Source organism: Enhydra lutris, unplaced genomic scaffold, assembly GCF_002288905.1.
Source record: "Enhydra lutris kenyoni isolate GAN:26980312 unplaced genomic scaffold, ASM228890v2 scaffoldscaffold41, whole genome shotgun sequence".
Lineage (NCBI taxonomy): Eukaryota > Metazoa > Chordata > Mammalia > Carnivora > Mustelidae > Enhydra > Enhydra lutris.
In genome coordinates this window covers 344,769-368,349 of record NW_019154125.1, presented here as the reverse complement: position 1 = coordinate 368,349, position 23,581 = coordinate 344,769, and the positions used below count along the sequence as shown (strand labels likewise).

General features: G+C 33.5%; 1 protein-coding gene across 2 annotated transcripts in view; it reads right to left on the bottom strand.

The window, feature by feature from the left end:
• Positions 1-23,581, bottom strand: part of LOC111155372 (ADP ribosylation factor guanine nucleotide exchange factor 1) — a 144,016-nt gene that overhangs the window by 86,603 nt on the left and 33,832 nt on the right. For both annotated transcript variants that reach the window (XM_022515519.1, XM_022515518.1), the window contains exons 2-6: positions 7,983-8,013; positions 7,306-7,462; positions 5,971-6,117; positions 4,100-4,279; positions 1,545-1,821 (exon numbers count right to left, since the gene is read on the bottom strand). In XM_022515519.1, the coding sequence (XP_022371227.1) occupies positions 1,545-1,821; positions 4,100-4,279; positions 5,971-6,117; positions 7,306-7,462; positions 7,983-8,013 (792 nt within the window). The remainder of the gene's footprint in view (positions 1-1,544; positions 1,822-4,099; positions 4,280-5,970; positions 6,118-7,305; positions 7,463-7,982; positions 8,014-23,581) is intronic.

Here is a 23,581-nt window from a genome sequence, read left to right as displayed (position 1 = left end):
TTTATAAACTCACAGTAAAAGTAGGTGAAATTCAGGCAAGGGCAGACTAGAACAGATTTACTATTAGCTTTACTACTGTCAATGGTTGGATTTATCAAAATTACCCCTTTTAAAATAGATAGTAAAGGACTATGAAAAATAGTGAAAAGGCATCTAAACATACCACTGTTGATGTTCATGCCACTATTGTTGTAAAAAAGATGTGGCTAAAAAAAAAAAAAAATCAAGAGCTGAAAATAAATTACAGAAGTCTTTTCTCAAAGAAAAATCTAGAATTCAGATAAACTCTTACTAAGCCCTAACCATCCTACCTCCACACAAACACAGTGAACAGGCAAGAGAATTTCCATCATTTTTGACACCAACCTAAGAAGCAACAAAGGGAACAACCAAATTCCCTGGAATAGCTAAAGCTCAAAATAATGTTTGGAGGAAAAAAAAAAATCACTTCATGTGATTATTTTTAGAAAAACAAATTAGTAAAATAAATAAATGTAATTTTTGTTATCTTGTAACCTTTTTTCAAAAAAGATTTTATTTATTTGAGAGAGAAAGAAAGCACAAGCACACAAGAGTGGGAGGAGAAACAGAAGGAGATGGAGGGGGAATCTCAAGCTGACTCTATGCTGGGCACAGAGCCTGGAGCCCAACTTGACTCTCGGCTTGATCTCATGAACCTGAGATCATGACCAGAGAGCCAAAACCAAGAATCAGATGCTTAATCAACTGAGCCACCTAGGGGCCTCATCCTTTTCTTATAAATAAATTTACTTAGAAAAATAGTATTGGAGAATATCTCAATTTTAGTGATTACTACACATCAGGACATAAAAATATTTCTGTATGTCAGGCGGTTGGTCTCTCAAAAGATTTCTTTTTATACTAAATTTCAGTACTTTATAGACCATAATATTTTTCCAAACCAGTAACATTCTGATGCCCTAAAGGCTTCAGTCATATTCCAGAACCTTACTAAATAAATAGGTCTATTGTTGGCTCTGAAACTAATTTTTTTTTTAAATTAAATTTTATTTTTTTATGTGACAGAGAGAGAGATCACAAGTAGGCAGAGAGGCAGGCAGAGAGAGAGGGGAAAGCAGGCTCCCGGCTGAGCAGAGAGCCCGATGTGGGGCTCGATCCCAGGACCCTGAGATCATGACCTGAGCCGAAGGCAGTGGCTTAACCCACTGAGCCACACAGGTGCCCCTCTGAAACTAATTTTAAGGAAAAAACTCAAGTTCCTATACAACATGCTAACAGATACTTAGGACCTCTTTTAGTAACATATATCTCCTCCCAAACAAATCTGTAAATCACATTACTCATTAGATACCAATGAATGCATAGTATCATTAGTAGGTGTCTTGTGTGTGGAAGTGAATTAACTTCACCACTTAGCATAGAAAAATCCACATTACCATAATGTGTCTGATATCCATGAAGGCATACTACCCTCCCCCCATTTCTTTCCCAAATATGCGTGCCTACACTCTCCCCTTTAACACACACACATGCCCCACAAAAACCCTTCTCAAAAAGATTACTTTCAGCTGCAGCTGCCTGATCAGCTTCCGTCTGTTCATTTTCTGCACTGGAAATATCAGATCCATTTTCAGGTTCTGTGTCATCCTGAAGGCTTTTATCCACATCATTTGTATGGGAATCAAGATCCCCTTCATGTTCTTGGGACATGTGATCAACAGTTTGAGGTGGCAAATATCTAAGTTGAGGTGATTCAGGCTCATGATGGCTTACTGGAGACTGCAACAGATGATGATGCTGCCGATGCCTTTCTTTTTCCATTTGTTTGGCTTCCTGCAACTGGAAAAAAATAAAATAATTTTCCAGTACTAGTAAAATGAGTTGTTTAAAATTTGGAGGGATAATGTTAAGCTGAACTATAAATCCTTTATATATAAGGCTACACTTTATACATCAGAAGCAAAGAACATAAAATATACTAAAACTACACAAAAACAAGTAACAGTGGTTACTTCTTAGAGGGATGAAAATTGGTACATAAGAACAGAGATGGAAGTCTTTCAGTATGTATCTTCTCTTCACTACTTTTGGTGTTTGAATCATGTGAATGTATAACCTAAACACAACAAAATTTAAAAACTGAAATAAATTTTAATAGCCTCAGAATAATAATCGGATTATTGCCAATAGTGGATTTTCCGAAAATCAAATAAAAGTTTCACTAACGGAGGGGAAAAAGTGGATGGGGAAATAAAACACATGCTCATTTTTACTCATACATACATCAAAATCTAGATACCACAAGAAAGTAGTTAATAGTAATAGTTACCTATAGGGAGTGGGGGTTAAGAAATGACCAAATTAGAAACAAGAGTGGAAGGGAATTTTCAGTGTAACATGTTCTTATGTCACACTGTTAAACCTCTTCATAATTTAAAAAAAATAATAAAACTGCACTTAATAAATAAAATAGCAATGAATACTTAAATTAAGTACTTAAAACTCAAATCAGTTATCTTAATAGGGATGAAAAACTGTATCAACAAATGTTGAATTTTATTTTAGAAGACTGTCATTATTATATATACAATACCACCTATAAAACTGGCTTACTTATGCTAAAAAGGTAATGATCAGAACCACAGGATTTCATTTTTTAGCACTTTATTGCTTTTAGACACATCTCTTCTGGTCCTCATGGCCTAATAAGAATGACTCTCACAGAGTTATTTCCATAAAGGTAAATACTTTACTGTGCCCGAAATGAACATTTCATATTTCTTAGTAATATTCCAGTTTATGTGGAAATACCAGAGCTAATTATATGAATTTATAAAATAAAAATAAATTTAAATTAAAATATTTTAATGCTCAAAAGGTAGGAAGAACCTTGTAATACGCATGGTCCAAATCCCATATTTTACAGATACGGAAATTGATGGGCATGACTAGATGCACAGTTGGAACTGGAACAGAATTTTCAGACCAAAACTTTAACCCACTCATGAGAAAGTCAACTTCCAAATTAGCAGTGAAGAACCTACAACTTGCAATGGATTCCTACCCTCAGCCTAAACTTCAACAGATCTGCGCTATGGTTTAGTGGAGCAAGCGCATGCTTTGGAATCATAGATAAGCATGGCACTGAATTCTAGTTCTATTTATTCCAGAGTTACAGAAATTCTAGAAATATCCTTTAAAAAATGTTATTGCATGAAAATAAACCTTTAAACATTTTCTATAGACTTCCATACTTTCTAGACTAGGGTTTCTCAACATCAGTGCTACTAACATTTTAGAACAGATAATTCTTTGCTGTGGAGAGGGGCTGCCCTGTGTGCTTCAGGGTATTTAGCAACATCCCTACCCTTTGCTAAATTCAGATTAAGTACAATGTCAGATCCTGGATTGAATCTTGAAACAAAAAAAGGACATGTGCAGGAAAATTGGTGAAATACAAGTAGGCTCTGCAGTTTATTTAAAAGTAATGTACAAGTGTCAATTCCTGATTCTGATTATTATAATATGGTTATATAAGATGCTGGCATTAAGGAAAGAGTAAAAGAGATCTCTCTGGAATATCTGAAGTTTAAAATGGGCTCAAAAAAAAGTTAAAAGTTGATTTGTAATTATGAAGACCTAAACAATTTAAAAATATGTACAAATGATTCTTTAGTTGATCTCTTACCCCACCAAATGTATTTCCACAATATAGATACCTATTTTATTTTTAAAGGACGCAATGACTAAAATATTTTATAGCAGAATAGATCAAATTAGGTAGTTTTATATCTACATTAAACTGATCTATTAAGCTTGATCTATTAACTACAATAAAAAATATTATCAATTCATAAACACTTCCATGAGGATGACAACAATAAATATCTTTCAAATTCTACTTGTGCACCATGAAAAATGTTTTTTCCAAAGTCAGACAAGTCAGTAAAACCTCAAAACAAAGCAAAATAATTCCACAGATCTCCAGTAAGTAGAACTGTAAATGAAAATATTCTTCTCTACAAGCACAAAAGATTTCACTGTAATTTCTCTATAAACTCTTTTCTATATTTGATGCCTGTGGTATTCTTTAAATCTATCTGTTTTTAATACTTACTGCTTGGTTTTCCATGCGTGCAAAGATAACATTTAGCATCTGAGTAAGAGTAGCTTTGGCTGTTGTCTGATTGATAAGATTTTTGCTTGCTAGATAGATATTGTAACATGTTCTCACAGCTTGCAGTACAGTTCCTTCATGAATTTCTATGTGTTGAGATGTTACTGCAGTAAGTAAAGCCTTTAAAAAGAAAGACACACATACACACACAAAATAAATAAATAAATAAATAAAGACACAGTTGAAGCAATTTTCTACACCCAGAGTTTCAGCACAAAAATATGAGTATTTTCAGACACCATTACCACTTTCAGGTACACACTAACAGAATTCTCAGTATACACCAAGAGAATTTCTACCAGCCTTGAATACATATCTTCAATTGGTAATAATTTCCAAATAATCCAAACCTAGAAAACTAGAAAATTATTCAATCATACTATTTCAAACCAAGTTTCATTTTAATAAAAATATTACTTAGTTTCTTAAAATGCGCAGCATTAACTCTGTCACAAAAGAACAGAGATATGCTTCATATGATATATCTGTTGAATGAGACTGTCAACTTTGGAGGATACACAATGTCCTACTCACTTCCAAATTTTTCTGAGATCTTTCTTATAGACCAGACTCAATAAATGTATTGCTGTTGTTGTTGAAGAGGTTTACAAATAGAATACAGCATTAAAATATCAGATTAAATTAGAATAAAGCATTTAAAATACTCCTAAGTGAATCCTCCAACAAAGTCAACAACTTTAATTTGCATGAAAGTTCATACATTAGGGTACTTGCAATTTCTCAAGAGCAAGGACTCCTTGGTCCTTTTATGCTATACAATGCTATGCAGTCAGCACTGAGTATAAGCTAAATAAACCATGACTCGTATGAAGCTGCAAATGATAGGCCAACTGACAAATGATAAGCCAACGAGCTTTTTTAAAATGAAAATATGACTTGTGAAGTGAATACAGCTATGAAACTGAAAGGCTCAGAAGGGGCTACATTCACACATGAAAAACACTTGATAGATGTAAATGATTTCAAAAGTACTAAAGGTATAAGAAAATTTTACTGTATAAATGCATCACCACTACCATTAGTAGTCATATTAAGAATTCAAAATTTATAAGAGACTGAAAAAATAACTGAGTGACTTTTCTTTTTGTTTTTTTAAGATTTTATTTATTTATTTGACACAGAGATCACAAGTAGGCAGAGAGGCAGGCAGAGAGAGAGAAGGGGAAGCAGCTCCCCGCTGAGCAGAGAGCCCGATGTGGGGCTCCATCCCAGAACCCTGAGAACATGACCTGAGCTGAAGGCAGAGGCTTAACCCTCTGAGCCACCCAGGCGCCTCCTGAGTGACTTTTCTTTAAAGGAGTTTAATCATCCAGGTATATTATAGCACAAACCCAGCACAAAGTTTGGCTAAGCAGGTTCAGCAGATGAAAAGGTACAAGGAAATCAGGAAAGCTGGTACACAAATAGTTCACATGGTGAAGCATGAGACTAGAGGTCAGACTATAAAGGGTCCAGAAGTAGAGAAAAAAGTAGAGGGGTCAAAGGAACATCACATGGACCCTAAAGCTCGGAAGATAGAATATGTACAGTCAACATTCCAGAAACTGAAAAACTCTGGGGGCCCAAGCCTAAATCGGGACCTTCAAAATAAAAGACTTGGAAATATAATCTTCCAGTGAACTCATAACATTCAACAAAACCCCCCCATATGGTGTTTAAAAAGCAACTAAATTACCTCTATTACAGCTGAGAAGTACATAAAATGATCTTTCAAAATACTTCCAAGATAATGGCTTCTGATTTTAAAAACTAGAGATTATGAATGACAAATTCACTATACAATCAGTTACCTTTATTATCTGCAACTGAACTCCTTCATCTGTTTGAGGACCTTGGAAGCAGCCACAAATTGTTTCAATAATTCTATCAATTAATTTTTTGCCTGGTGTTGTACTATCTGGAGCATTGCCAGTCAAGTGCCCATAAGCAATAAGTTTCTGAAATGGGAAAAGAATCCAAAGATCCCCATTAAGCTAATAAATATGCTAATTAAATATACATTAAAATTATATAATTCAGTACTATTAAACTTTTTACATAAAAACATTAAAGTAAAATCAAAGCCAAGGTTTTACCAACTTTTCCTGAAGAAAACTTTATTAGCTATAAACATGTAAAATTACTGATATTCATAATAACCACAAAAACATAATAGCCACAATAAAACCATCAGGCAATATTTTGAGAAAGCCAGGTCTCAGACCTTATCTCTGATGAATCAGAATAGCTTATTGCATCCTACCTAACCACTATTGATACTGCTTTTGTGAAAGCTGTATTAACACATTTAAGTGACTCAAAATCTCTTTCCACATCAGATCTGTGAAAATGCAGAAAACTCAATTTCCATGCACTGGCTATAAATCACAGATTTGTTCATTCATTATCCATTATAGCCCTGAAAGCCTTAGAGATCATAATTTTAATTTTTCAGGGAAAACAAGGTTATAAATCAAATGAACTTAATCTATCTTCTGAAAAAAATCATATGAATATGGTCTTTTCTTAGCCATTGAAATATTAGTTCAATAGGTGTAAGTTCCCAAACAGTAAAAATACCTAAAAAGTAAGACCCCTCTATCTGGATATTTTACAAGTATCTTAAGTCTTAAGACAATCCTCTGTGTGTGTGCATGTAAATTAAACAGGATGAAAGATTTCAGGAATTTTTCTGACATAAATGAAAATCAGAGCTTTAGTCTGGCAGTGAATATAAATACTAAACTGTCAATATTAACCTATTGCTTTAAATAAAACAGAAGGCATTTAGTAAAATCATTTGCAAATGACCTAGTAAAATCTGCAAATCATGAAATATGTAAATTCAACAGCAGGTTAAAAGTCTTATTGTTCTTTCATCTCACTGATGGAAAATGAGACCAAATCGACACTTAGTAAAGATAATGTGTCTCACTAAGCTAACTAATGATTTTTGTTACCCTTAAACTAGGAACATTTTTTATAGCTATTATTTTCTCTCTCTCAAACATAAGCAACCATTTGGTCTCTTATCACAACAAAAATATTCAAGGCTTTCATGGAAAATGTCTGAATCACCAATTATGAGTAATGTTTAGAAACACATTCAATTAAATAGTTTTTAGATAATGACATTTTACACATACCTGTAAACAATCAAGAGATGTACTAACTATACGAGGACATTTAGACTGGCATGCCAATTCAAAGGGTAAGAAGTACTTGTCTGCTTCAATAAAATTTGTCTTTGATTTTACTGGTGGAAGGGTGCTTGATCCACCTTTCGCTTCTCCATGAGGAGGACTAAAGGAAAAAGAAGAGTCCGAATAGAATATCACATTTTTCATATTGATGATAAATTCATATAAAAATACAAAGTTTCAGTTCTGAAGGGAATCTTACTAAACCAACTTTTATCTTCCCATATTTCATAAGGGTACCCAAACCCCAGGGAAATTTCAATGTGCTACAGGTCAAAAGCTAGTGGCCAGACCTGTAACTAAACGCAAGAAAATCAAATAAATTAGTTATTTAATTACTTAGAAAGTATTCAAATTACAAAACAATTAAATATTTAGTAATCCTCCTAAATATGAATCAAAATTTTTAAGCGAAGACTTTAAAACATATCAGATGGTACTTCAGGGATACCCTTATATACTTATTTATGAGATCTTTTGCTTACATTTCTTAAGCCATTTTTTACTAGTTGTATTATAAAGATCACATACAGAAAATCTGCCACATATAGGTGATTATATTACTATTTTGGCCAAGATATGTCTGCAAATTATTTTTACTAAAGGAAAGAAACCCCACAAACCTCTGTTTTTCAGTTTCCGCTTTTATTTCCTCTGGGGAGAAAAAAGAGGCATATGTTAGAAAACATGACAAAAGAAAGACCATTAAGTAATTTGATTATAGGCTTTGTAAACTCATTTGTAACTTCTATAAGAAGTTGGGAAGAATGCAAATTCAAAAGAAATTCAGTACTAAAATTCTCTTGCTGCTAAATGCATTAATTTACACAGTTTAATGAAATAGAGTTTAATGTATTTCAGTTTAATGAAACTATACAAAGAATATATATTAATAACCATAAGGTGAAATACAACTGCGGATTACTAATTCCCAAAGAATTTCTTTTCTCAAAGTAGATTTTTTTTGGTCAAGTAACTATACTAACCAGAAGCATTAATATTGAGAATGGAATATTATGTATTCAAGATATAAAATATAGGGTACATGTTCAGTGAGGGGTTAAAAAAAAAACAGAACTCTACATGTAATCACTCTTGCGATTATCTCAAGATATCAGACCAGGACTATAACTTCTTGACCACGTACATGTGCTGATATTTAACCAATATTTCTACTTACGACTACATAAAGCACTATAAAATACACATGCCCGGTCCAATGGGAAATTTTCCCTTTTGTTGTTTATAACTTAAGAAATGAGGTAAATTAGGTAAATCCTACCTGTAATAAAAGACCCTTAAATTTAACTGATAGTCTTGTGGGGGTGGGGGGAATGTCTGGTTAACTGATTAAATCTGTCTGAAAAAAGTTGGAAAGTAAAACAGTCAAATATAACATTTATAATTACTATTATTGTAACCAATAGTTCTTGAGAACAAACTATGTACCAACATAATTAAGCCTCACAGCCCTATGAGATTTGTACTAACATCTTCATTTTAAAGATCAGGAAAGTGAGGCACAAAGAGGTTAATTTGCTCAAGGGCTGCATGGCTTGGGTGTATGGCTAATCAGGTTTCACAACTGAATAATCTAATTCCAGATCTTGGTTTCTTAACCACTCTATTACATAGATGTATCTATGAATACTGAATAAACGTGTTAAATTTGGTATTAAAAGAAACTACTGGGACGCCTAGGTGGCTCAGTTGGTTGGACGACTGCCTTCGGCTCGGGTCATGATCCCGGAGTCCCGGGATCGAGTCCTACATCGGGCCCCAGCTCCATGGGGAGTCTGCTTCTCTCTCTGACCTTCTCCTTGCTCATGCTCTCTCTCACTGTCTCCCTTTAAATAAATAAATAAAATCTTTAAAAGAAACTACTAAACTATAATTTAATAATTAGTAAAAGTCATCTGGAGACTATATAAAGCCCTTTATAAAGTGGTTTTGTCAAATTACTTTGTCATACACACACAATTTATTCATTACCTACTCTGTGCCAAGCATTTGGTATTTGGTGTTTCAGTCTAGTCTTCTGTGGATTAAAGCTCTTTCCATTTTACCAGTGGTAGAAGTGGAAGGGGGACAATATGAAAACAGTAACTGTAGATATTTAAAATACTACTTTAAAAAAGCTCACAATATCTGATACTAAAAAACTGTATAGTTCACCAATACATGTAATTAAAATTAATTTAAATCACCTTAAAAATACAGTACGAATTAAGGAAAAATCTATTAACTGCCCCCAAATCTTCATTAAAAATTTTAAAGGCAGTTTTTGTAGAAGGTGAATTTCCATTTATAAAAACAGTAGGAAATAGGGTATTCTGGTTAATAATACATCAGTTAAGAACATCAGAAGTAGCTTATTTTAAATACCACTATGATTTCACACCACCTATTACTAAATAGCCGTGTGATCTTGGGAAACAACCCTCACTTCACTACTAGATGATGGCAAAAGTCTCTTATATTCTAAAACATCAGTCAACAGCTATGGCTCACATGCCAAACCCACCCACCACTTTTTCCTGAGTTTAAAATAGTTTTTACAGCTGAACATCTGAACATTGTCGTCAATCAATTTGACAACAGGGTACACTAACCTTCAAACTCAGTGAAGGTGTTACTCCACCTAAGAGAATTCTCCTTAGACCAGGATTACAAAATTTATACTCGATTATGATTATTTTGAATCTCGTCAATAAAAAAATCTGTGTAAATTTCTTTGTCTTTCTCCTTCTCTGTGTAAATTTGTTTTCTCTTATTACATAAGTACTTACATAATATCCCTGATTTTTCTTCTTGGCCTGAAAAGCCCTTTATAGAAAAGGTTGGCTGACCTTTGCTCTAAAACACTAGGGTTCAAAGGATCTTATCAGACTCTATGAACCATTTTATTCTATGCTTCCATTATTTTTATTTATTTAATTTTTTAACTTTTTTCTAAACACACAATGTATTATTAGCCCCAGGGGTACAGGTCTGTGAATCGCCAGGTTTACACACCTCATAGCACTACCATAGCACATACCCTCCCCAATGTCCATAACCCCACCACCCTGATTCCATTATTTTTTAAATGTCCATATTTATCTACCCATTTATTTATTTATTTTAGTGGGGGCATAAAGAGAGAATCTCAAGCAGACTCCCCACTGAGCGTGTAGTCTGACAAGAATGCAATCCCACAACCCTGAGATCATGACCTGAGCCAAAATCAAAAGTTGGACATTCAACCAACTAAGCCACCCAGGCACCCCTAAATGTCCATATGTAACTAGTCTAATAAAACATACCCAACATAAACTACATTGAATGTAATGTTTCTCTAATTCAGATAGTACTATATATTTTTTTATCTCCATATACAAAGTTAGTAGTATTCAAACTGATCTGGATAAGTTTTTTTTTACAAGGAAATAAACAATTTAACTTAACATTTCTAATGTTTTAAATTACCTTGTACTAAATAGGAGTTTTACTTTTTCCTTTCCCTATACACTTATAACCACAGTAAAAAAGTTTTAAATGTTTTGATAAAATCTTTTTTTTAAAGATTTTATTTACTTATTTGTCAGAGAGAGAGAAAGAGAGAGCACAAACAGGCATAGTGGCAGGCAGAGGCAGAGGGAGAAGCAGGCTCCCTGCTGACCAAGGAGTCCGTTGTAAGACTTGATCCCAGAACCCTGGGATCATGACCTGAGCTGAAAGCAGCCGCTTAACCTACTGAGCCACCCAGGCGTCCCTGTTTTGATAAAATCTTTAAAGGTAATAGAATAATTACAAGTTTTCCCACTGACAACTATCAACATAGCTTACATGGTTATCTTTCTGGTCCCACAAAATGCTTTTATTTATAGAATCCCAAAGACTGTGTATTCATTTTAACATGTTTCCTTTCCAAGCCATTTGAGACTACTTAAAGACATCGTCACTAAAAAGTAATCAAGATTAAAAGGACAAGGGGCAATAGGGGGAAGCAGAAAATAAGTACTTCTCAAAATATTTAACATAACAGTATGATAAGCCACAGTATTTTTTGTTTGTTTGTTGTTCAGGCTATAGGTATGTAATTCATCATCAGTCTTCTGTAAGAAGACTCACTACAACACATACCCTCCTCAATGTCCATCACCCAGTGACCCTATCCCACTACCCCCTTCCCCTCCAGCAACCCTCAGTTTGTCTCCTGTGATTAAGAGTCTCTAAGGTTTGTCTCCCTCTCTGGTTTCGTCTTGTTTCATTTTTTCCTCTCTTCCCCTATGATCCTCTGCCTTGTTTCTTAAATTCCACATATCAGTGAGATCATATGGTAATTGTCTTTCTCTGATTAACTTACTTCGCTTAGCACAATATCCTTTAGCCACAGTATTGTAAAACAAGCTGAAATTTTTAAAGAATATACAATACTACTTTACATTTGTGCAGCAATGTAGAGTTTAAAACATTTTCCACACATTACCTAATTTTATCCTCAAAGGACAACTCTTCATTTTATGGAGGAGGAAACCATGTATCAGATTTGTTAAATAATAACTTTAAGGTCAGACAGCTGGTAAGTAGTGATCCAGAAACTAGTTTCTCTGGTCTTAGTTTATAACACAGGACACACTGTGTTATATTTAAGCAACCTTCTATTAACTAATGGAACTGAATGGAAAAATTCATTCTACAATTATTAGGATAAACATTATAAAGCAGTGCTTCTCAAAATATGGTCTCAGAACCAGCAGCATCACCACCAACCACCAGGACCCACACAGACATACTGAATTAGTCTAAGTATCAAATTAGTACTCTAGTGATGAGTCCTACGGTCTGTGTTTTTACATGGCTTCAAGGGGATTCTGATATGCAAAAAAGTTTAAGAATCACTGCTACAAAGCAGTTAAAAGAAATGAGTAGAAGATAGTTGAGTTTTATTCACCCTGGCTTTGGTTTCACCCATCCATTTATTGTACTTGTAAGAATTCTTGGATGAGTGAGTGCATGCTAAAAAGGAATTCCTTTGATTTTCTAATAATGAATACCCAGTAATACAGAGTTTTTGAGGCAATTATTTTAATAAATTAGGGCTTAGAAACAGTTTGCTTCATGTTGGCCTTCAACAGTAGAATCAAGAAGTAAACTAATTAATTCTCAATTATTAAAGAAAACACACCTGGATGAAAAAAATATTAAAGCATCAAATTAAGAAATATTAGCATACTCAAACTAAAAACCACATAGTGCTTAACTGTGAAATACTTTGCCTTTAAAGTGAGAATCATGACAAGGATGACCACAAACAGCAAAATATTTTTTTTACACTGCTTTGGAAACACTAGACAACGCAAATAGACAATATTGGATATCATAAGAAAAGTCATCACTTCTGAGCTGAAATAAGCTAAAAATCAGATGATGAATCTGTTCAGTGATAGGTTTTTAAATTATGTAGTTCTAGACCTTTAAAACTTTATTACTGAAATTCTTGTGGGAATTACTTTCTCTCTAGCCATTAATTCTCCCTATTCCTTCAGAACTAGTTTTATAAAAATTTTTGAAAACTACAGAATCACAACCACTGCCTTATATATAGAAAGATTAAAACTGGAGGAAATGGGTCATTGGGAATTAGCATAAAAAATACAGATTTGAAGTACTTTGAAAGAAATACAAGTTTATTCCTTCTAGGTACATTAAATAACTGGAACCAAGTGAACACAACTGATAAGGCACAGGACTTACTTAATAAACAGGAAAGAAAGATTTACTGAAAAATAACTGATTATACACAAGTTATATGCCTGATTCCCAAAGTGTATTAAATATTCCCTCACATAATATTATGCTATCAACCTGCTTAGCAGCTTTTCACCCAATGAAAATACAAATACAGACTTCAAAATAATACCAATACAATTCAATAAATTCCATCATCTACACACTATGAACAATTTAGATCTACCTCTCAAGACATTATTTTGTCTTAAGTATAGTTTGTAGGACAACAGTATTTACTCAGTGCAAACTAAACTGGTAATCTAAAGAAAAACCTTTTAAGTGAAATAAAGTTTAGTTTAATAAACACATTAGAACTTATACATCCAAACTGCTGTCTCCTTCAAAGCAGCATGTAGGAGGATATGCATCAATTATCATAATAGTGCCAGTATTCAGAATATTTGTGGAATTCATTGTTTGCAGTTCTTTCCTGCCTGTTTCTTTTAAATGAATAACCCCACATAAGGAAAAATCTCTAGAAAGGGAATCGGAGTCTAACCACCAATTAATCACAGTTGGCACAGAGCCAAGTATGAAGAATGGTATGCAACCACAAAACAAAACTTCTTAACTTTAGTCCTTCTTTGAACCATTTCAAATTGTGTGTAAGTTTATTTTAGAAAAAGAGAATACAACTCTCATTAGCCTCCAGAAGCCTGCAACCCAAACTATAAAGATGATATAGGATCAATTAAAAACAGTGATTTGATCAATTATGACTATATATATGTATGTGTTTGTGTGTGTGTGTATATATGTATACATATACATATATATATATATATATATATATATATATATATATCGAAGCAACTTTTAACAAAAACATTTATTAAAAAACAAATGCACCATAAACTAATGATGAATTTTATGGTGACTAACACATTAAAAAAAAGAAAAATAATTATAGTGCAACATGAATAGTCATGAGCATTATAAAAGGGAAATACAGATTAAAGAACAAATATGGCTAACACAATGTCTTATGCATGGTAGCTGCTCAATAATTATTTGAAGAAAAATTTTTAAAAGCACAAATGCAGAAATTACTTTGAAAATAACATTCCTTTGGATGTATATATTCTACTAGGTTTACTTTTTCAAAGCCAATTATGTGACTTAAGAACCGCATTTTATACAGCTAAGGATTAAATAAAAGTACAGAAGTTAAATAGAATGCTACAGGAACCTAAAGAGGAGGCAATGGCCTAAACATGTGACAACAGGGATGAATAAATGTGAATTCCATGAACACCTCAAAAGAAAACCAATGAAACAATCTCACTTATCTAGGGGAGGAGAGGCTGTCAGCAAGCGGAGATCTGGCTTGCATAACTGCATAATAGAGGTACCATTAACTTAGACACAAAATGCAGTTTTCTCACTATGTGAGAGAGTAGGGGTAAAGGAGCAGGGGTGAAGAAAAGGTATGTTTTAGTAGCGTTTTATTTTAAGCCATTGAAATGTTCAAGTGGCACTATTCAGTAGATACTAAGACATAAATTTGAAAATCAGGACATCGTGTGGCAGACTATATTAGTCTATACATGGTTAATGGTCACTATATTATCTCCCATCCCACACGGCTTCTGCAAAGTAACCTTGCAGGACTCCCTCCAAGATACAAAATCTAAATTCTCCTCACCTTGAATCAGGGCTAGTTGCAGAGATACATTTATAAGCAGCAGAATGCAGTTGGAAGTTAACAGAGGACAACTACCAACATGAGGTCAAAGAAGGGTAAGCAGCTACTACTTACCCATTACCGCTTCTGTTGTAATGCTAGGTCTCCAGATACCTACTCTTAGAATCCAGCAGCCCTGAGGTGAGAAGCCTAAGCCCCAAGGAGATTCCGTCAACAATCCCAGCTGAGCCCAGCTCTCAAGTCATTATAGCCCAGGCACCAGACTTCTAAGTAAAGAAGCCTCCAAAGGATTCTCGTACCCAGCCAATCACATCTCAGCCAGTCATTTGAATCTCCTCAGCTTAGGCCCCAGACAATGCGGAACAGCAACATGCCCTAATTGAAATCCTGTCACATAGAGAATCTGTAAGCATTAATAAAATAAAATTCTATTATTATTGATCTCAACTGCTTGAGTATCAGTGGAACTTTGAGAATAAAGGTGAAAAGTGAAGGTTCCACCATTAAACAACAAAAGCCACCTAAGGGATAGCTTACAAATAACTCAAACTTTGAATTTCCAAATTTAACTTTACATCTTTAAATTTTTTAATTACTTGTAACAGAAAGGCACTGTATAACTCTAAAACTTTTCAAATTTAGGTCTTCATCTCTGGCCAAAGATAATGTGTAATTTAAGTTCTCTAAGGAATTTAAAATTTTTTTCCATAATAAACAACTTAAAACTAGGATTTAAAAAAATTCTAACAGACTGAAACTGATTCTTGAATGTCTGGCACATAAACTATACTGAGATCCTTGAGAAATATTTTCTAAGATAATGAAAACTAAAATTAGCCCACCAAAATCGCATGAATAGGAACAAGTTTAATAAACAAAAAAATCTCATATTTGTGTATTTTACAATTGGCAGAACAGTTTTACATATATCTTAGAATAGCATTCAGTATTACCAGCATGCCCACTTAACAGATGAAAAAGCCTGAAGTAACTTACACAAGATGACAAGAGGTGTACGGAATGACTTAAGTGTGGTTTTGATAAGAACCAAGCCGAAATCAAATGGCTGAGTTTTAACAACTCATTAATGAAAAATAATATTACTCTTACAATGTTATCATAATTATTTTCTAATAAAACCACTGTGCTGCTTATTACTTCAAAAATAGAAGGAATCCTATTTCAAAAACCAAAACCAGAAATGTGACTTGAGTGATAAATATTCCAAATCAACAATTTTTTTTCCATTCCAGACTTTATGTATAAAAAATACTAAAAATACAAAATGAAAATCTCAATACAATTCAGACCAGTGCCTGCCTAATTCCACTGAAGTATTAAATATAGGTAAAGCAAATATAAGAAAACTCAGTAAGTGAAAATAAGCATTCAAAGAAATCATGAATTATGAAAATGATCCTTTAATGGGACTTAATATTTAGATAGAAAAGAATGCAGTGGCTGTTCACTGTCTACAACTTGCAGTGACTACAGTGAAAATCAAAAAGAACAGAGTTATTGTTCCAAGTGCTAACACCCCTAGTGGTAAATAAACAATCAGACATTTCATAGATTCTGCTCAGTATAAGATATAAAGAAGCAGTACTATGGGGGTCATGGAAGGAATACTGTATTTTAAGTCAGGGCCCTGGGCTTGGTCAAAGAAGTGGAATACAGTAGAAAGAAATGGGCTGAAGGCCCAAAAAGACAAGAGTCAAAATCCCAGGTCTGTCACTGCATAAACTTTTTAAACCTCATTTTACAGATTTTTAAAACGGCGGGGGGGGGGGGGGGGCCTGAGTGGCTCAGTGGGTTAAAGCCTCTGCCTTCGGCTTGGGTCGTGATCCCAGGGAGCCTGCTTCTCCCTCTCTCTCCCTCTGCCTGCTGCTCTGCCTACTTGTGCTCACTCTCTGTCAAATAAATAAATAAAATCTTAAAACAAAACAAAACAAAACAGGGATGATAGTATCTAGTTGTCTATCCTGTAAGAATATTAGATTTATTGAAGAGGTGTGAAAGTGCTTTGTTTGAGCTAGATTTAATCTTTTTTCTTTTTTTTTTTTAAAGCAAAGTTTTAAATATGAAAAAGTACAAACAGGGGTGCCTGCCTGCCTGGCTTAGTTGGTTAACTATCTTAACTGTCTTCAGCTCAGGCCATGATTTCAGGGTCCTGGGATGGAGCCCCATGTTGAGCTCCTAGTGCTGCCTGGAGCCTGCTTCTCCCTCTCCCTCTGTCGTTCCCCCTGCTTGTGATCTTTCTCTCTCAAATAAAATCTTAAAATAAAAAAGGACAAACAATATAAATACTGAGTAACCAACCACCCAAACAATTTGATGAAAGCATTTTATAAATGTATAACTCTTCTCAATTATAAGGAGGCTTTTAGAACAAACAGCTATAAGTTTGGGTTAGTAAAAGTATTTAAATTTGGAATAGAGGTATGTATAGTCAAAGGCTCCATTTAAAATAGACAATAGAGGAAATTTTTAAAGCAACACATATGCTATATATAAATGCATGAACACTTGCTAAAAGAATTTGCTAGAAATAGTACTAGTGTTTGCCTAAAGGGAAAAAAATTAAGTGACTAAATAATAGGAAAAAACATTTTTCATCTTTTTCTTTGTACTTTTTAAACTTCACACTATACGTATATTTTAACTATTTTGAGAAATTAAATTAAAAAATCAAGCAAACAAGACAATAAATATTTTCATAAATATTTTAATGTTTGGCTTAATATTAAAGGCTGATATCTACTTACTTTTAAATCTAGAAATATTAATTTCCAATTTCAATGTTCCTTAAAAATATTATTATAAAATATTTTTTGCATTAGTTTTATTGAGATTTTTAGATCTTAGGGACTACTTTTCCTCATATAAGCAGCTCTAATCTTAAAGGAAAAATGACTTAACCTCTAAATATTTACACTATACAAAATTTTTCAGGGTGTCTGGGTGGCTCAGTCGTTAAGCATCTGCCTTCAGCTCAGGTCATGATCCCAGGGTCCTGGGATCGAGCTCCACATCGGGCTCCCTTCTCTGCGGGGAGCCTGCTTCTCCCTCTCCCACTTCCTGTGCTTGTGTTGTTCCCTCTCACACAGTCTATCTCTCTCTCTTTGTCAAATAAATAAAATCTTTAAAAATTTTTTTTCAGCAATGTATCTAGTCTATAAATAAGTTATGCTCATTGTAGTCATAATAAAAAACATCTCATGTAATAATACATTTATGATTTTATCAGAGGGTTTACCAGTAGTTAGACATAAATAAAATTATTCTCCAAAAGAAGTCTCAGTAAAATTATCTTAGTATAGAGTAGCAAAATTTTACACATATGTACATTAAAAAGTATAAGGAATAAGAATTAAATAACTGATGCAGCACTGAGTGTTTTGAGTTAAATACCAAATATTCTTATAGTCTAGCATACAGACCTTGAAGAGCAATCTACATATACTTTGAAGAATGACATGTAAGTCAAAATTTGACCCATCACAAACACATATGAAAACACTAAATCTGCATTTCTCATAACTGTATGGCAGAACTTACTGAACACATACATTCACAATTTTAATCTCCAGAAGCACCACCATCGAGTCCATATCTTGGTTTGTCCTGACACTTAACAACAAAGTTGCAATACTAAGGTAGAAAATCAAATGCTTGATTCTGCCCTTCCAAAATATATTCTAGACTTTGAAAATGTCTTTTTTGCATCTCTTAACTGTGAACAGACTTGCATACTGATACCACACTTTTTTTTTTGATAGACACTTTTTGTAGCACAATTTTCAAAAGCATGATAAAACAAGTTAAGTTATACATACACATATTGTTAGGCTTCTAATACAACTCTGTATTTGAGGAATCATTTCATTGACTCAGTCTTTCCCTTACAGTTTTGATCTATAGTTTCCCCATCTCTATCCCCTCAATTAACCATCATTTCCCCCGTGAGGTAACACAGAAGATTTTATTCTTCTTAGTAGTGCTCTTCACTTATCTAATTACTTGCTCTGTGTCTCCATTTCCCACCAGATTGTAAACTCTGCAAAAAAAAGGACCCACCCTGTCAGTCTTATGTACCAATTCATCTTTGGTTCTTATCACAAGCTGCACATACTAACACCTAATGTCTACTGAGCGGCTACCAAGTGTTGGGTACTACTGCAGGTGATTTCAAAGTATCTTATTAGATCGTCCAGCAACTTTGAGATAGATGCTTTTGTTTTTCTGATTTATACAAGGAAAACAGAGATACCTAAATGACACACCTGGGGCTACACACTTAGTGACAGGGCCAATGTTATTAACATAGTGGACACTCAGTAAATGATTGCTGAATGAGTAAGTGAATGATCATAAAAATCTAGTAGAGGATGTAAGTTATACATGAAAACAATTTTTAAAATTCAAGATAACTTCAGGCCACTGAAATTGATAAAGGGTAGTCTGTAGACCTTAAAAAAAAAATTCTAAAATTTGTAAATAAGTCTACGGCAAATAATTCGCCTCATAAGGAGAAACGTAGGCAGTGGCTAACCTCAATTACTGGCTAAGTGACTTACTCCTCAGACCAGGCTTGAAAAGTAATACAAAACTGACTCAAATTCAAGCCTCAGGAAAATCATAAATTACTATACCCACATCAGAAACTCAATATTCCAAAGTGTAAATTTTAAGTCCACCAATGCCAAGATCGTTCTACTTTTTAAAAGTAATTAAGTACTAAATTTCAAGGAACAAGTAATAATTCATCTAAGAGGCCAGAAAAGTCAGAAGTATAAGTAATAGCTAAGCAGGAAAGCCCTCAAAAAGAAGGTGCTACCTGAACTAAACCTCAAGGAGAAAAAAGAATTTAGGGAGGTACAAAGTACTGGTTTAAAAAAAAAAAAAAAAAGGAATGACAAAGAGCAAGTGAGATGAATGTGCATCGTGCATGGAGTGTTCAATTGGTAAAGATAGATAAACCTCAATAAATGAGAAGATAATCAACTTAAAAAATGGACCAGAAGATCTGAATAGACATTATACATCATATAAGCGAGATACATTAATGGCTAACAGGTACATGAAAGGATGCTCAATATGATTATTCTAGGGAAATGCAAATCAAATCCACGAGATGCTATTTCACAGCCCATTCTAAAGATATACAATAAACAACTGTTGGAGAGGATAGGGAGAAATGGAAACCCTTATACATTGCTGGAGGTAAATAAAATGCTGTATATGTTTATAAGAAATAAAAAATTAAATAGAAAAAAGAAAAAAGAAAAAAAAAGTTAAACATAGTTTGCTATATAACCTAGCAATTGCAAACTTAGGTACCTAACTAAAAGAAATAACATATATACACACAAAGACTTCCATGTGCAGCTTTATTCATAATTGTCAAAAACTGGTAACAATCTAAGTGTCCACCAATGTGTGAATGCATAACCATATCAACTCAATACAATGGAATGCTACTGAGCAATAAAAAGGGACTAAATATTGATAACAAGCTAGCACCAGGATAAAACTCATTATAAATCATTATGCTAAGAAAAAAGTCATACACAAAAGATTACATATTATATGATTCAATTTACAGGAAATGTCTTCAAGGGGCAAATCTACAAAGATGGAAAGTAGGTAAGAGGGTGCTGAGGGTAGGTATGGGATTAATAATTAAGAGACATGAGGGATTTTATAAAAGTGTTGGAAGTGTTCTAAAACTGATCTACAATGATGGCTACACAATTCATTAAATTTACTAAAAACAACAACAAAACACTAAGTTGCACAATAGAAATAGGGGAATTATAGGATATGTAAAATATACCTCAATAAAAGACTTCCATGATTGGATGTAGAGCGCAAATGCCATTTCATGTATATTCTGTAAGTAAACGCAGCCCAGTAAAGGGACTCAGCTAAAATATAGGAGCCTTAAGCCCAGAAAACCAACAAAAAACCTCCCATAATTGTGACGTGCTATGCAGGCTCCTGCATCAGGGGACAAATTTTTTTTTTGTTCTCTAAAAATTATTTCCCTCAGAAAAAAGAAAGCCATCTTATACTTGAATCCTTATTAAGTATCCCTTTCACAGTACATACACTCTTTTAACAATTTTTAAAAACTTTTATTATGGAAATTCCAGACACATTCAAAAGTAAAGAATAAATAATATAATGAATCCCATGTTCCATTATCCATCTGGAACAACTACCTTTTCACCTAAAGACCCCGAACTACTTCATGCTCTCATTCTTTAATGAATTCAATTAAAGCAAAATCCAGGTATAAATCCATTTACAAATATTTCAGCATTAAATTACCTTTAAGTTTCTTTTAAAAAATAATTATAAAAGTAACCCAAGATCACTTTAGAAAATCTGGAAACTACAGAAGTATATAAAGGAGAAAAAAAAAAAAAATAACCATAATTCCACCATACAGAAAACTCTTATTAACCTTATAATGCATAATGTTACCCCTACACACATTATTTTTAATGTAAACTTACATAAGCATAATATATATTATGGAAGGTGTATGAATTGCAAGTGTTCAGTTTGCTAGATTTTCCTTTACCAAAATAACTGCATTAATTGCTACTTTCCTTTGAAAAACTGAATGATTTAAGCAACTGCCTTAATATTATGTAGATACTTATGGTTTTGTACATAAACTGTCTATATATACATCTCCTTGCCAACCACAATGTAGGGGATAAAAACATTTACTGACTATATATACTGTGTCATTTAATCCTGTAATAACCCAAAAAACTAGGCATTACAGATGAGAAAGGAGACCCAAAAGACTTGATTACTTTCTTGTCTCAGATCTAACAAATGGCAGAATCAGAAACAGAATTAAAGAACTGTCAGGGCTTTTGTCTACCATATCATGGCATCTATCTAAATGAACAGTATGAAGTAAACAGAAAGAATGCTGATTCTTCTCTCTTATTCTAAGACTACTAGTTCTTTTTGCTTTTTGTACAACACTTATAACCACCCTAGACAACCTAAATAATAATGTAACTTCTTTAAAAGAGTAGCTTAAATAAAATGTGCAATAGTGCAGAAAGTCTTAGGACATCACCAAAGTAAAAAAAAGAATTCTAATAACCAAACAACTCAAATTTCTTTAGAATGTTGTGTGTTTACAAGCAAATTCTAATATTTTAAGTTTTATCTTTGGTCCTTACCTTATACCATATTAAAAAAAAACCAAAAAATAAAAAATTCAAAATGGATCAAAGACCTAAATGTAAGAGCTGAAACTTTAAAACCCTTATAATAAAATATAGAGGAAAAGCTTCATGAAACTGGATTTGGCAATGATTTCTTGGATAGGACACCCAAAGCACAGGAAACAAAAGTAAAATTAGACTACATCAAAAGTAAAAACTATGTATAAAAGGACATAATTAACATAGCGAAAAGTCAACCTAAGGAATGGGAGGAAACATTTGCAAATCATATATCTCAGAAAGGGTTAATACTCAGAATGGTATTTAAAAAAAAAAAAAAAAAAAAAACCAACCTACTACTACCCAACAATGAAACAAAAAACCTGATTTAAAAATGAGCAAAGAATGTGGAAACACATTTCTCCAAAGAAGGTAGACAAATGGCCAATAAGAATATAAAAAGATGTTCAACCATCACTAATAATTAGGTAAATATAAATCAAAACTACAATGAGATACCACTTTATCATCATTAGGATGGCTTGCTGTAAAAAAAGAAAAAAAAGTAAAAAGGGCTGGTGAGGATATGGAGAAATTGAAATACTGCTGGACTATTTATGGGAATATAAAATGGTACAGCTGCTACTCACGACAGTAGGGAAATCCCTGAAAAAATTAAAATATTATATGATCCAGTAATTTCACTTCTGAGTATACACCCCAAAAAATGAAAAGCAGGGTCATGAAGAGATAGCTGTACATCCATGTTCTTATAGCAGCATTATTCATAATAGCCAAAGATGGAAGCCACCCTAGTCTCCTTGACAGACAAATGAACAAACAATAAATGTCGTATATAAATACAACGTATGTATACATTTGGCCTTATAAAGAAAGGAAATTCTGACATATGCTACAACATGAATGAACCTTGAAGACATTATGTTAAGTGAAGTAAACCAATAACAAAAAGACAAATACTGTATAATTCCACTGATATGAATTACTTGTAATAAATTCATAGAGCCAGTAGTTGCCAGGGGTTAGGGGGACGAGGGAGAAGAGATAATTATTTAGTTCTACAAGACGTAAAGAACTCTAGAGATTAGTTACACAACAATGTGAATGTACTTAACACTACTGAACCGCACACTTAAAAATGGTTAAGACGATAAATTTTATGGTATGTGTATTTCACCACAATTTCAAAAGAAAAAAACATAATTTGTTTTGGCCAAGATGTAGTAAGCCCCATCCTCACAAGTCCAACCTCTTAGAACTAGGAAATCCTAGAGCATGTAATACAACAAAGGAAGACTGAATGGTAGAGAAGGCAAAGGTAAAGAAGGGCCTTGAGACTGGAGGAATAACAGAGTGGTGAATTCCCCAGGTTTTCTTTCTGCCTCCTACATATCCCGATAGCATGCTGAAGAAGCCTGTAACTCCCTGTAACTACTGTAGTTGCCGTAACAAGCTATAACTACCAACAGGCACAGACTCCCCCACCCCCAAAAAAAGCCTCAAGAAAATTCATCTTCCTCTAGCCAAAGGACAGGTATAAGAACAGCCAATAGAACAGAAAACTTTATTTAAATATTATCTGCCC